The sequence below is a fragment of the Rhinichthys klamathensis genome, unplaced genomic scaffold (genome assembly GCF_029890125.1).
Source record: "Rhinichthys klamathensis goyatoka isolate OS25496 unplaced genomic scaffold, OSU_Roscu_1.1 h1tg000206l_1, whole genome shotgun sequence".
NCBI lineage: Eukaryota > Metazoa > Chordata > Actinopteri > Cypriniformes > Leuciscidae > Rhinichthys > Rhinichthys klamathensis.
The window spans coordinates 1,114,235-1,128,864 of NW_026606731.1; the positions used below are offsets into that span (position 1 = coordinate 1,114,235).

The 14,630-nt window shown below is 38.9% G+C and overlaps 1 protein-coding gene across 4 annotated transcripts in view; it reads left to right on the forward strand.

The window, feature by feature from the left end:
• si:dkey-103g5.4 (uncharacterized) overlaps positions 1-14,630 on the forward strand; it is a 31,803-nt gene that overhangs the window by 10,461 nt on the left and 6,712 nt on the right. For all 4 annotated transcript variants that reach the window (XM_056263350.1, XM_056263351.1, XM_056263353.1 and 1 more), the window contains 15 exons: positions 61-232; positions 322-484; positions 4,034-4,222; positions 4,300-4,474; positions 7,128-7,267; positions 7,556-7,857; positions 8,765-8,922; positions 9,193-9,420; positions 9,979-10,314; positions 10,385-10,759; positions 11,830-12,000; positions 12,074-12,231; positions 12,323-12,460; positions 12,633-12,792; positions 14,337-14,470. In XM_056263350.1, the coding sequence (XP_056119325.1) occupies positions 61-232; positions 322-484; positions 4,034-4,222; positions 4,300-4,474; positions 7,128-7,267; positions 7,556-7,857; positions 8,765-8,922; positions 9,193-9,420; positions 9,979-10,314; positions 10,385-10,759; positions 11,830-12,000; positions 12,074-12,231; positions 12,323-12,460; positions 12,633-12,792; positions 14,337-14,470 (2,999 nt within the window). The remainder of the gene's footprint in view (positions 1-60; positions 233-321; positions 485-4,033; positions 4,223-4,299; positions 4,475-7,127; positions 7,268-7,555; positions 7,858-8,764; positions 8,923-9,192; positions 9,421-9,978; positions 10,315-10,384; positions 10,760-11,829; positions 12,001-12,073; positions 12,232-12,322; positions 12,461-12,632; positions 12,793-14,336; positions 14,471-14,630) is intronic.

The window sequence follows — 14,630 nt, forward strand, 5'->3', positions numbered from 1 at the left end:
ATACTGTATATATTCCAGGCAGATACCGTATTGGACATCTAATGAGATTTGTTTTGTTAGGAAACATCAAAGACAAAGAGGAAGATTGGGACTCTCACTGGTCCAGCAAATCATCAGCGTTCGGTACATCCGACATGCGGCCTGGAGGAGTCTTGAACCCAACAGCATGTCTACATCCTGGGGATATTCTTCTCTTTACTGTGACCCAGCAGCACTACCCTCAGTATGATGTGTAAGTACATGCTGACATGTGATTCATGTGCTGCCCATTCATTTTCACTGTCCCAGATTGTCACAGAGGGAATCTTGCTTTTTTCACAGAGACAGCTTGTACAACACTAATGCTGCGTTTGACTGGGGACCCTTCAGATTACTGGCACAGGACCAAGAACTGGCAAGATCTGCACACTCCCTTTTCTCCATAAGTCTCCATGAGCCTGGGGTGTACGCCTTCAAACTCAGCAGCCACCAACATAGGCACATGGTATTGTGATCTGTTTTTATGTTGTGGCCGATAACCACTAAATATCCTATAATTCTATACTATTCACTCTAAATAACTTTAAAAAATAAAATACTAAAATCAATTGTTTTAAATGCTACAAGTGAAATAGGTATCACAATTTGCTTGGGCTAATTTCAAAGTTCATTTTATGTACATAAATAAAATACAGTAAAACTGTAATATTTTTGAAAATGTATTACAATTGTTTTCTATGTTAGTATATTTTAAAATATAATTTATTGCTTTGATGGCAAATCTGAATTTTCAGCAGCCATTACTCCAGTCTTCAGTGTCACATACATAATCCTCCTGAAATCATTCATTCTAATATGCTGATATGGTACTCATGAAACATATAAAAAATATTATTGCTAAGATAATACACTCAGCTGAAAATTGCATTTTTAAGTTCACTTATCCGTTCAAAAAATGTGATGACGTCATATATTTTCATACTGCCTGAGGTGCTGCTTTACGGCAATTCACTTCAGCACTTATATAACGATATGAAAATAAAAGTGCCCGCAGGAAAATATAAATACAGTACACAAAAATGAACGTCGACAGAAAGTCCTCCTTAAGATAATGTTTCTGATTCTGCTTTAGCTTCAGGTGCCATCAAACGGGGTCTCTGGTCGTAGTCAGTCGCAAATCCGTCTAGCACAGGAGTCACCAACCCGTCGATCGCGAAGCGATCACAAAAGCGATCTTCTTGGAAGCATTTTAAGTCGATCGCGAAGAGTTTTCAAAATCAGAGAAAAAACACCAATATTTGTATTCATTATTATTTATTACTTAAAAATGCACCATGTGTGAGCCTACTGTGTGTAGTAAATGGTGTCTAGGGGATCCAGAGGCGCGCGCGCCGTTACAATGACGTCATTTTGGGCTCATGCGGACGCGTCGAGTATAAACAAGGCTTCACGCTTTAACCAGCTCAGCCACTTCACACTACGCTCACATCAAGCTCTTCAAGCTAACGATACGCAAGCTAACGAAACGATGGCACAACGGTGAGGGAGTAGGCTATTGCTAGTTTGAAATCTGCAGGGGTTTTCCTGCATAAACAATTATGAGGCGGCCACCTCCGTCAAATTTATAGTTAAGAAACAATATAACGTTATAGACTACACACGACCAGAGTGCTGTTTTCCTGAATGCAAGCACGATTGAAACCAAGATATTGATTTCACAACAGTTCAATAAACAAATAGCCTAGTTAAAATTAAGTTACTTACATTTTTAGACGCAATTACTGTTTTTGTTCTGTTTCAGCAGCGAAAATAGTTCCAAACAACAGAACCAGCGCATCTCACAGCAACACTCATCCATTATTCATCAATCATCACTGAATGATTCAGCGTTTTGACCTAATCGCTCGAGTCAAAGATTCAATTAACGTTACCCATTATTAAACCGCCTCATTCTGAATCAATCAGCCGTTTGAACGAATCGTTTGAATGAATGACTCAATGACTCGCTCATTAAGACGGCCGCCTGCCACTTCTACTGGCGGTTTAGTTTCAAAGTATCATTCTTTTCAGCATTCCTTATTTGTATATTCAAAAAATATTCAAAACAATCTCATAATCTCATTTAATACAGTTATAATTTTTCAATGTAAATTATTTAATTTGATTGGTAACAGCCTTGTCTTATTATTTTAATTGAATGTATTGATAAAATGTAAGAATTTGAAATGAAATTTAGAGCATACCAGTACATTAAATAAAATTAGGGGGAAAATGCCCTTTATAAAGGTACAAAAAATTATTCCGATAAGAGTGTTTTCAAAAATGAAACATTGACAATTTAAGTTTAAAGGGATAGGCTAAAGCCTCTGTTTAGGCTATAAAGGAAATGTAATTTTGCCAAAAGAAGAACTTTTAATTTAAATAAATGTTAATTTTAAATCAGCCTACTTCAGTGTGATATGTTACCATATTATCATGCTTAATTGAATAATTGTAATGTGATGATCAGATGCAGATATCTAAATCAAAGAATATGGGTGGTTGGCAGGTGGATTATTTTTTATTTTTAACAACAGATTCGAGTGACTCAAAGTGCACCAGATTAATGAATTTATCTTTAAAATGTACAAATTTTTCTCACGGGGGGGGGCATGCCCCCGGACCCCCCTAGTGTTACGATTTTACCAACTCCGCCTCATTTTGAGCCAGGAAAAACCCTTTATTGGCTATTGTTAAAAGGAGATCTGTGTTTTATGTTGTTGGAAAAGGGACAGAGAAGTGCTGTACATGACTGTTTTAGGCCTGTAATTGATTGATTATTGAGGTAATGAATAGTAGTAGGTCTGTAATTTGTGTGAAAATATTTTTGAAGAATTGAAGGATGACTGTTGTTATAATATTTTGTATGCTAGTTGCACTTACCATTTTGATTTGAAATAGCCTATGTTTTAAAAGGGAAAATGAAACAGTACATTATTGGCTTAGGCCTGTTATTGACTGATTATTGTGTTTATATATGAGTAATAAGCCTGTGGATATATACTTAACAATGTTATATTACTGTTGAAAATGTTGAATTATAGTTGACAGTTTGTATAGTTATATATACTATTTGTATAGTTAAATAAATATTTTGCTAGTGACTAACAGGCAACAAAGAATGTCAAAGTAGAACTACATTGTGGCCTTGTTTTTTCATAATTTTCTGCAAGTGGTAGATCTTGGTTTACATTTGGACTTGGGATGTGATCTTAGGCTTGAAAAGGTTGGTGACCACTGGTCTAGCAGAAGGCTAGCGTGTTCCGGCCAACAATGGCCCAACCTGTAAGAAATCGAAATGACATAAGTACTCATTCATTCGACTTTTGGCCTATAATCTATATTGAACTTGTGGAATCAACAATAAAATCTACGTTAATTCAACGAAAAGCAGGAGAAAGAGATACATTTAGCTGTCTAGCTCCATAGACTCCCATTCAGTCTGCACTCGCCCGCGATCACCTCCAGTGGAATTCTAATGGAACTGCAACCAAGATGATAAAACGGGGCTAAAAGGAAGTGCCAAGGCTCTCCATAGACGGGCTCTGCTATTGCACATAATTTTACTTATTCCCGCAGATTTTGTGCTCACACACCCAAAGTGCGTGCACATAGAGCTGCCTCAGCGCTTAAACAGTCAAATACACACAAAATAATGTCAAAAGGCCCGTCTTGGCGAGTATTCACCATAGAGGTATTCACGTAAACGCAGTCAGTTATGCTGAGAAAGAAAACACAAGTGTAACAGTACAATTATCCGTGCGTCAGGTCTTAAAGTGACAGCACCCTAATATACCTGCTACCAAATTATGAGAAAATATTTTAAAAATCTATCCCCATAGTATCGATGCCAAAATTGTGGCCAGTGAAAATGCTGAGTGGTTAGTAACTTTGGAAAACCACTAGCCACTGTAGCTGATGGGCAAACATTTTTTAATGTCAAGCCCTGGTTGTAATAAAATAAATCAACCTCCATGTCTATTTATTGGTAGATGTTGTTGTTTGGTTCTTTCAGTATGTGAAGGTAGTGCCTGCAGGTGGAGAATGTTATGACACTGGAACCTTCTTCCCATCTGACCCACATCATTTGACTCGCATGGGCATCGCGCAGAGGCGCCAACTGTTGCTCCGCCCCGACTGGGTGATGATCGGTGGGCTTTTAGCTGGAGCTGTGGTAGTCTTGTGCATGTGCGTGACAATATTGGTAAGTGATAACGGAGGCTTAAACAAAAACTTTGGGGTTAACAAAGCTTGACTTATTGAAGTGACTTGTCCTCACAGATCCTGTTCAGGGAGTACGGCTGGCCTGAGAAACTGCCAGCTCAGGCCAGGTACCGTCATCTGCAGCTCAGGTACAACATGGATGACTATTCATCGAAGGGCTCCAGGGTGGTGGCTGTGAAAAAAACACACCGAAACCTGCAGGTGGGGTTGACAGAGGATTCAGTGCAGAGAGGTAACCTACTATAGACACAAGTAAACATGCCACATTTTCACACAAATAGACCTGTTATCTCTATCACCTCTGAGCCTGTACATCCCGGGATCCTTGTCCATAATGCCAATATCATATTATGAGTTGAAAGATTACAGACTTCACATAATCTATAACAAACATTGCTAACTACAATAATGAACTAACAATGAACTGTACTCTAGGTTATTGTTCATTTTACATAAACTACAGATTTAAAAAAAAAAAAAAAATGTTTTGAAAGAAGTCTCATGCTCACCAAGGCTGCATTTATTTGCTAAAAAATACAGTATATTTATTAATATTGTGAAATATTATTTCAATTTAAAGGAACAGTTTTCTAATTTTGTATATTTAAAAATGTCTTTGGTGTCACGTGATCCTTCAGAAATCATTCTAATATGCTAATTTGCTGCTCAAGAAACATTTCTTATTATTATCAATGTTAAAAACAGTTGTGCTGCTTCACTTTTTTGTGGAAACTGATAAAAAAATCAGGATTCTTTGATTAATAGAAAATGTAAAAGAACAGCATTTATTTGAAATATAATGTTTGTAAAACTATATACACTCCCCGGCCAATTTATTAGGTACACCTGTCCAACTGCTCGTTAACACTTAATTTCTAAGCAGCCAATCACATGGCGGCAACTCAGTGCATTTAGGCATGTAGACATGGTCAAGACAATCTCCTGCAGTTCAAACCGAGCATCAGTATGGGGAAGAAAGTTGATTTGAGTGACTTTGAACGTGGCATGATTGTTGGTGCCAGAAGGGCTGGTCTGAGTATTTCAGAAACTGCTAATCTACTGGGATTTTCACGCACAACCATCTCTAGGGTTTACAGAGAATGGTCCGAAAAAGAAAAAACATCCAGTGAGCGGCAGTTCTGTGGGCGGAAATGCCTTGTTGATGCCAGAGGTCAGAGGAGAATGGCCAGACTGGTTCGAGCTGATAGAAGGGCAACAGTGACTGAAATAACCACTCGTTACAACCGAGGTATGCAGCAAAGCATTTGTGAAGCCACAACACGCACAACCTTGAGGCGGATGGGCTACAACAGCAGAAGACTCCACCGGGTACCACTCATCTCCACTACAAATAGGAAAAAGAGGCTACAATTTGCAAGAGCTCACCAAAATTGAACAGTTGAAGACTGGAAAAATGTTGCCTGGTCTGATGAGTCTCGATTTCTGTTGAGACATTCAGATGTTAGAGTCAGAATTTGGCGTAAACAGAATGAGAACATGGAACCATCATGCCTTGTTACCACTGTGCAGGCTGGTGGTGGTGGTGTAATGGTGTGGGGGATGTTTTCCTGGCACACTTTAGGCCCCTTAGTGCCAATTGGGCATCGTTTAAATGCCACGGCCTACCTGAGCATTGTTTCTGACCATGTCCATCCCTTTATGGCCACCATGTACCCATCCTCTGATGGCTACTTCCACCATGTCACAAAGCTCTAATCATTTCAAATTGGTTTCTTGAACATGACAATGAGTTCACTGTACTAAAATGGCCTCCACAGTCACCAGATCTCAACCCAATAGAGCATCTTTGGGATGTGGTGGAACGGGAGATTCGCATCATGGATGTGCAGCCGACAAATCTGCGGCAACTGTGTGATGCCATCATGTCAATATGGACCAAACTCCCTGAGGAATGCTTCCAGCACCTTGTTGAATCTATGCCACGAAGAATTGAGGCAGTTCTGAAGGCAAAAGGGGGTCCAACCCGTTACTAGCATGGGGTACCTAATAAAGTGGCCGGTGAGTGTATGTATTTACTGTAATTTATGATCAATATAATGCATTCCTGCTGCATAAAAGTGTTAATTAAAAACAATCTTACTGACCCCATACTTTTGATTAGTAGTTTAGAACCTTATTGTAAAATGTTACCCAAACATAGATTTGAAATGTTCTGATTAGATTAAAAATATTTGTATTATTATTAGATGCATACGTACATTTTTATATTTTAATTTTCCCCCAAGTACAAACATGCAATTTGGTAGCAGGTAATAACACATTTTATATTAATGTTATATTATAAAATAGACAATTGTTGTATTTAGAATTTAGAAATTAAAAAAGACATTTGTAATGGGTGCCCAACAACCAGAAAAAAGGAAATGTTTTATTAATGAAAGTTTTCCTATAGATTCCATGTTAGAAAATAAACAAACATGACATCTACAGTATTGTTTATTGACCATTATTAAATTGCAAGGAATCCCCATATGCTTCACAACAAAGGAGAAAACAATTACACCAAGATGTCAAAAGCTCTTTTATTTGCTCCAAGTAGCATTTGAACATCCATTGACAAGATTCTTCTTAAGATCTGCTTAAGATAACCATGATATCAGGCTACATTTGTGACGGCAGTAGTAAACTGACTCATTTTACACTGATGTCAAGTTTTTAGGATATCCCTGCTGTTTTGGCAGAACTACATCTCTGTTTGACAACCACTAAAAGTCTTTGACAGCATCGTACACAGTTACCAAAGATTACTCTTTGCTTTCAAAGCAGTAATTGTCAAGACTTATTGGGCTTGACACATTTGGCTTTCTATCAGCTCCAGAGTCCAGAGTTAGAATTCCCACAGATTGTGCTCGCATTGTCCACAGCGGTGGCTCTGGTGTCGAATGAGTTCTGGGACTATGAAGAACAAGTGGATCTTGAAGCCTTCAGTTCCAGCACCTTCTACGACATCCTGCTCAAGCACAGCGTGTCTGTCACAGTACGCCTCGGACAGCTCAGAGGAGAGGTGAGACTCCATGAGAACAAGTCTTAATTCCCACCCCTCAGAGCTTCAAATATCACCCTCGTAAAGTTCAAACATATTTATAACATATTTTGAATAGCATCACCGAGATTCTCGGTTGCAATTAACAGTCTCTCTTGGTTTACTGTTTAGTATGATACTATGTTAGGATACAGAAGTGAATTGTTACTTCCCTGGGGCGAAAAGTGCCTGGGTTAAGTTGTAAAATGAGTTGTAAGTAGCGTTCCTTTGTAAGCTTGTTTCATTGAAGGAAACGTGCACCCTGTCTAGGTGAAGCAGCTCTACCAGGGGGTGCTGGGGAAGTTGAGAGAGCTCCACCCTGGCTGGAGGATGTTTGGAGGGAAAACTGAAGGTTTGGAGAGACAGGTGGAGCAGGAGATGCTGCGACGAAGAGCGCTGGGGAATCAGCTGACACAGCTACTGGACAGTCAGCTGCAGATCCTGCGGGAGGAGATGAGAGCGCAGCAGGCCATGCAGAAGACCTTCAGAGCGCGAGTCAGGGAGAGCGCCAGGCTTCTAAGACTGCTGGCTGAGGGTCAGACCTCGCTCTGGGAAAAACACATCAAGCAACAGTATGTCATGGAGAGGCATATGTATCTGTCTGGTTTTATCTCTGCTTGAAAAAAAAAAAAACCTCTTCAAACAAAAATTGGTTCATAAATGCTTTTCTGTTGATTAAAATCTGCACACAATTGTGATCGTTTTTCAGATCCGATCTTTAGGATTGATTGTACTGTGATGATATTGGACCTGTATTTTAGAATGTGCTGTCTATATCCGATATATATGCCTGGCTGTAGTAAGATTTATACGTTATCATGATATGAAGAGAGTTTAAAGAAAGTAGGTTTTATTGGAGATAGAGAGGACTGGAAACTAGACATTTAGCCTTAGTTCATGTCTATGACCTCAGTGTTGAACTCATGAGGCACATCAGATAACATAAGCATCAGAGACAGCAGCATGGTGTCCTTGAATCCATGAACTGCATGACACTGCCAGGCCACCACAAAACCAGTGTTTGTCTGACTTCTTATCTCTGGATCTACCCAGCCTCTGCACAACCCTTCAATTCCCTCAGCACCTCCATGTTTTCACAGTACATATCACATGGGCACTTCAAAGCCCAAATCCTCTCATCCCTGTGTGTTGGCATTCCTTAACCTTAGTTTTTGCAAAAAAAATATAGTATAGTATTGCATATGGTATACAATAGTAAAACCATAATAAAATAAGCTTTATTTGATTATGATTTTACTATTTAAGTAAATTAATTATAAAATGTGTAAATTATATACTTTTACAAGTAAAAAGCCTCTTTATGGTATTTTCATTTATTTTTTGGTAGCTTATATATGTTACAATAGTTTTACTATGTGTGTGTTTAAACAACTGAATACAATATTTTAAATAATACTTATATTACTTCCTTAGAATCTTTCTTCATCAGTTTCCTTGGGTATATGTTGTGCATTGCAGTGTTCTGGAGCGAGTAGCTGTGCTGGCTGATGAGATGACTGAGATGGTATCAGTGGAGAGCCAGAGGCTGGGAGCCTGGGTTGTGCTTAAAGAAGGCACTGGAGCACAGCTGTTATGCCCTGCTACTGGATCGGTCCTCAGTAGGGAAGACGCCATTGGTAAGAGAACTATTTAAAACATTTGTGTGAGAATGGACAGATACCAAATGTTATTGTATATGGTGAGCATGCATTCAGTCAGTGACTGTGCAATCACGCCCCCTAGTGGAATTCTAACAGAAAATAGTCAGCTACACCACTAGGTGGAAGTATTTTACAACATAGCACACGTTTGGCTGGTCAAATCCTGACAAATATCCTCTGAGGCTCAATTTGGCATGTATGTGGCATGACTGATTGATTAAGATTGCACTCCTTTTCCCTCCACAGCTCCTGACGGATCTGTTAGGGCTTGTGATGCCGTTCATGTAGACCCCCTCACAGGCCTCATTCAACCCAACTCTAATGCCCATATGTTACTGGCCAGTGGGCACAGCATGCCAGTGCCCCCAGACTTCTTCCTGCACCCCCAGACAGGCAAACTACTGCCTGTGGCGGGAAATGTGGGCTTTGATCCTGCTTCCTCCACCCTTGTCTTTACAGCTGATGCTTGTGTGGGTGAGTCACTTAATATGCTAGTTAGTATGTTTAAATAAATATTCTCAGTCAGCAGCACTTGATTACCAAAAAAAAGAGAGAAGACTTGTTTACTTTAAATAAACCAAAATTGAGGTGACACTGACAGTGAGGCACTTGAAAGTAAATAGGAGACATAAAAGCAAAAAATGTGAAGCTTATTATTTTACAAAAGTACTTGCATACATTTAAAAAAAAAGAGTATATATGGCTATTTTAGCTGTACTGTAGAGTTGTTCTTGTAATTTTATGGTCATTTTAGGTGTTATGTTGTCATAGCAATGAAGAAAAATGGTAAGGAAGTAATATAAATATAAAATTTAAAATATTTTTTTCATTAGTTGTAATGGTTATTAGTTATACAATTTTTAAAAACGTTTTTTCACATTTTTATTTTTATTTGTAATATATTATTTAGATGTATAAAAGGTTTTTTTTTGTAAGTTTAACGTTTACAGTAGTCTGATTAAAACTTTTTTTTACTGCTTTTTGCTAAATCAAGTTTACGGTGAGGCACTTGCAATGGTTTTCTCTTCTTAGGTGAGGTGGGAAAATGGGAATCACCCCTGCTGCCTTTCATTCCTTACCCTCCATCCCGGCATGCTGAAATCCATGCTGCTTCCAAACTACGGGGGCTTCGTTCAGGCCAAAGGCTGGTGCTTGGAGGACCCATGTGTGACTATGACACTGGTGTTCTGGTGCCTATTCTGGCAGTCACCATCCATCCACAAACTGGACTGGTTTATCCTTTGGGCGGCGTGCACATGTGCCCCATCTTGCGCCTGCGGCTGCCCATTCAGATTAGCTCTCCCATGCTGGACCCACGTACAGGCAACCTGGTGCTCATCACGGGGGTCAGTCTTGATCCCCACACAGGTCCGTTTTTTGTATGTTGAAAAAATCTCAGCATGTTCAAACAGCCTGATTGATGATTGTGTCTGTTCAGGGGCTGTACTTCCAGTTGGGGGGCTTCTCCTGTGCGAGTCCTTCATCGAGCCCTTGAGCGGCCGGATGGTGCGGGTTGGTGGAGGCAGCGTGCGAGGAGGGAAGGTGGTGCCTCATGCTGGGGGTTTCCAGGCTCTGTTGGACAGCCAGGCTCTGGGCGCCTGCTTGCGGGTGGCAGAGCTCATGCAAGGTTGCTGTGATGAGTGGAGCTCAACAGCCGCAGATCTACAAGGTGACCTCGATAGACTCTCGGCAGGAACATCTGAGCTGGAACAGGCCTGGAAAAGCAGCCAACATTGTATGTTGCAGCTGCTGTGTCGTCTGGAAGCCGTACAGGACCAGGCCAGGGATGTGGCGGAGAATGGTGGTACTGTGGGTGGGTAGGAGCTGTTTACTACAAAAGATCTGTACAAAATCTGTATATTAATATTAAGGTTAGGTCAGTACAAAAATGTTCCATTCTGCCAAATGGTTACTGTTGATACTTTGGTAAAATCATGATCGATTTACCCTGCGCTGAGCCCCGCCTTAAAAACATTAATAAACAGTTGTAGATAAGCATCTGACTATTTTTTAGTTCACAGATTTAGTGGAAATTATCCAAAAATGTTATGTCCAAAGTAACTTCACAGAGTTCACAGTACCAAGATGTTAGAAATATTAGCAATATTTGTAAATTCCTTTATACTAATGCAATCTGTTTTAATCTAAAAAAAAATTCTTATCTGTTGACTGTGAGTGTGTGCTGAAGTGTTTTCCTTCATTCTGATTTGCAGTCTTTGAAGTTTTAAATCAAGTTACTGCGTAACTGAACAATTTCTTTAAAGTAAAATGGCAAATAAAAATACTTTTCTATGTCACAATGTATTCCAGTCCATGTAATAATAATATCCAATAGATTTTTACCACTTTATGAGCAAATTTTACTGAAAACCATGCTGTTCACAGACATCTCCAGTTCATTCTTAACCAAGGGGGCAGAGCTTAGTGAAGGGTAATTTAATATGGGATGGGATCTCATTCAAACAGTGCAAGATCTTTCAGAATGATCTTTTATGATTACAGTCGTGTTTAATAACTGTCAATAACTTTAGGTAATGTAAAGAAGTGTTAATAATATTATGAGATACACTACCATTCAAAAGTCTTTTATTTAAGATATATCAAGGCAGAAATTATTTGATAAAAAATACAGTAAAATAGATAACTGTTTTCTATTTTAATATATTTTAAAATGTAATTTATACTGTGATAGAAAAGCTGAACCTTTTATTTAAACTTTTTATTATTTTTGCATTTTATTTATTTTTATAAAATATTTTTTGTATAATTTTTTGGTATTTTATTTGTATGCTTAACATTTACACTAATCTGATTAAAGCAGAAATTCTACTGCATTTTTTCAAATGGTTTAACTTTGCCTCCTTGCTGCTTGTGCTCTTTTAGGGGAGATCAAGCTGCCTGGCATTGAGCTCTCCTTGCCAGCTCTAGCCGGGTTGGAGTATCCTGACCCCGGAGGCTCGGGTTTGCATGTCCCAGTTCTCGGAGCTCAGTTGGACTGGGTGTCAGGCTGCATGGTGCCTCTGGCAGGAACCATGGAGGATGCAGATGGAAAAGGTAATGGAGGTTACTAGGAATGTCCAAATCCTGTTACATTAATCTCCAGGTGTTAACCTATTACGACTCTCAGGGATGGTTCCCATACGTTTTGGATCACAGACGGTGGACCCAGTGACAGGGGTGCTGGCTCCAGTTGTTGGGGCCAATCTGGATGTTTGGAAGCGGACTGTGATTCCTGTAACTGTGTCCCAGATTCTGACATTAGGAGAAAACCCAGACAGTGTAATGGTGAGCGAAGTCGAACTAAATCACAGCCACATAAAAGCTCATTTGGCTTGGGGGTATTTATATGTTTGCAAAATGTATTTTTTTGCCTCAGGTGGAAACCCTCCAGAAGGAGAGCAGTGCACGGGGCAATTACTGGCGTGAACAGACACTGAAGGAAGAAGAGATGGTTGGAGATTTTGAGAGAGCCGTTAAACGCTATCTATCCACGTCCATACATGAGCCTGACTGTGTGAGTTGACTCCACAGAGATGGCACTTCACTCTGTGGCCTATTTAAAATGCAAGTCTTTTGACCAAGTGTCTGTTTTTATTTCTGTTAGTGTCAGAGTGATAGAAAGCGTTTCCACCATCCTTGCATCCTAAATGAGATGCTGCACATGTTCGTGTGTGTGTGTGAAACAGATAGACTGGATGGACACCGACAGGCAGCAAAGGGAAAAGCTAAGGGAGACTGCCGCTGAAGTTCAGGAAAGCGCTCAGTGTGAGGCCCAGAGAAAAGCTCTCCAGAACTCAGAGTTATCTCTGCTTCTACCTGCCCATGTGTTACATGCTCTCACAGGAGGTCAGTCCTCACGCTCATACTCCCACTGTGAGCGCAAACGGTCAAGCTTTAAAAGATTCAAAAAATAGCATTCATGATTCTTGGTCGGTAAGTGTCTTTTTTAATGTTTTTTTTTATTTTTTTAAAGAAGTCTCTTATCCTCACCAAGGCTGTATTTATTTGATTAAAAATACAGTAAAACACTAATATTGTGAAATACAATTTAAAATAACTATTTTCAATTTTATTATATTTTAAAATGTAATTTATTTCTGTAATTGCAAAGCTGAATTTTCAGCATCTTTACTACAGTCTTCATTGTCTGTCACATGATCCTTCAGAAGTCATTCTAATATGCTGGGTGCTCAAGAAACATTTCTTAAAGTACAGTACTAACAATTGTGCTTCAGTTTTTTTTGTGGAAATTGTGATTTTTTTTTTTTTTTTCAGGTTTGATGGATAAATAGTTGAAAATCATTTATTTGAAATAGAAATGTTTTTTAATAAAACATAAACGTATTTACTGGAACTTTTAAAAAAAAAAATTCAATGCAAAATTTAAAGCATAATGCATGTATTACTGTGTATGTATTAATGTATGTATTACAGTGTATAATAATGTAATACATAATTGCTAAATGTATTCATTTCTTTAAAAAAAAAAAAAAAAAACTTAATAATCCCAAACTTTTGAAGGTAGTGTATAATATATAGACGAATAACAGACTGCTTTTGACAACTTACTTAAAATCTGCGTTAAAGAGATTCACTCAACAATAACAGTTCTGTTTTTATTTACTCACCTTCTTGTTGCCCTAATATGTCTGTCTTGCTTAAGTGGGAAAAAAGTAATAATTGTAAGAATCGTCTTTACACAGGTCTTTTCCATACAGTGACAGGTCATAGTGACTATGGGTGCTCAAATCAAATCCCCCCCCCCCCTGTAAAATATATGTAAATGTTGTCTAAACTCCCTGTGCAGTATATTCCAAGTCCTCTGAAGTCATACGATAAAGTATATTTGTTTGAGGAACAGACCCAGATTTAGGTAATTATTCACTGATAATCTTCCCCTCCAGTTAGCAGTTAACTCAAGAATCAAATCATTGAACCAGTGAGTCGAACTCTGATTTTTGAGGAAATCAATCTAATTTGTTCATCAGTTGTGAAAAAATGGTTCAGTCCCAATATTGAACAAGGATCAGGATCACAAATCAGTTCAAAATAATGATTCAGACCTTTACTTATTCAGTTTTTGAGTTCAACCCGCTGATTTCAGTGAGCTGTTCGCAGCGGTTCTCGAGTGAATGACTCACTGGAAGAGAAAATGATCAATGAGTAACATAACTTTAAGAATGTTCCTCACATAAAGCTATCATATGACTTCAGAAGAATTGAAAAAGTCACCAGTTTGCCAAAATGTTAAAAAGTTACAAATTGCCTTGAGAGTTTGTTGGCTTGATGTCACTGTCATTTTTTGGAAAACCATATTGCCCTCAATTTTATTTCATAAAACAGCTTTGTTTCATAAAAGGTTTCATCTCTGTGTGAACTCTTCCTTTAAGGAGACGAGGAGGAGTGGGAGCAGCAGTGTTACTGGCAGACCGGGCTTAAAGCCGTGCTAAACCGTGCGAGTGTGTCCATGGAGAGATTGCGGACGGACCGGGATCAGCTATCAGTACAGGAAATGCAGCATTTGGTCAGCTTGTTTTCACATCGAAACTCTCACCCTCAAACAGAAACATACAAATCTGCTGAGCTTATTACTACGTTGTTAAACAGTTGAATGAGCAGATCAATACACTGGAAGCTTAATATCCTTCGTGTGACTATTGGTGTGATTGTCAATACTCTGGCTT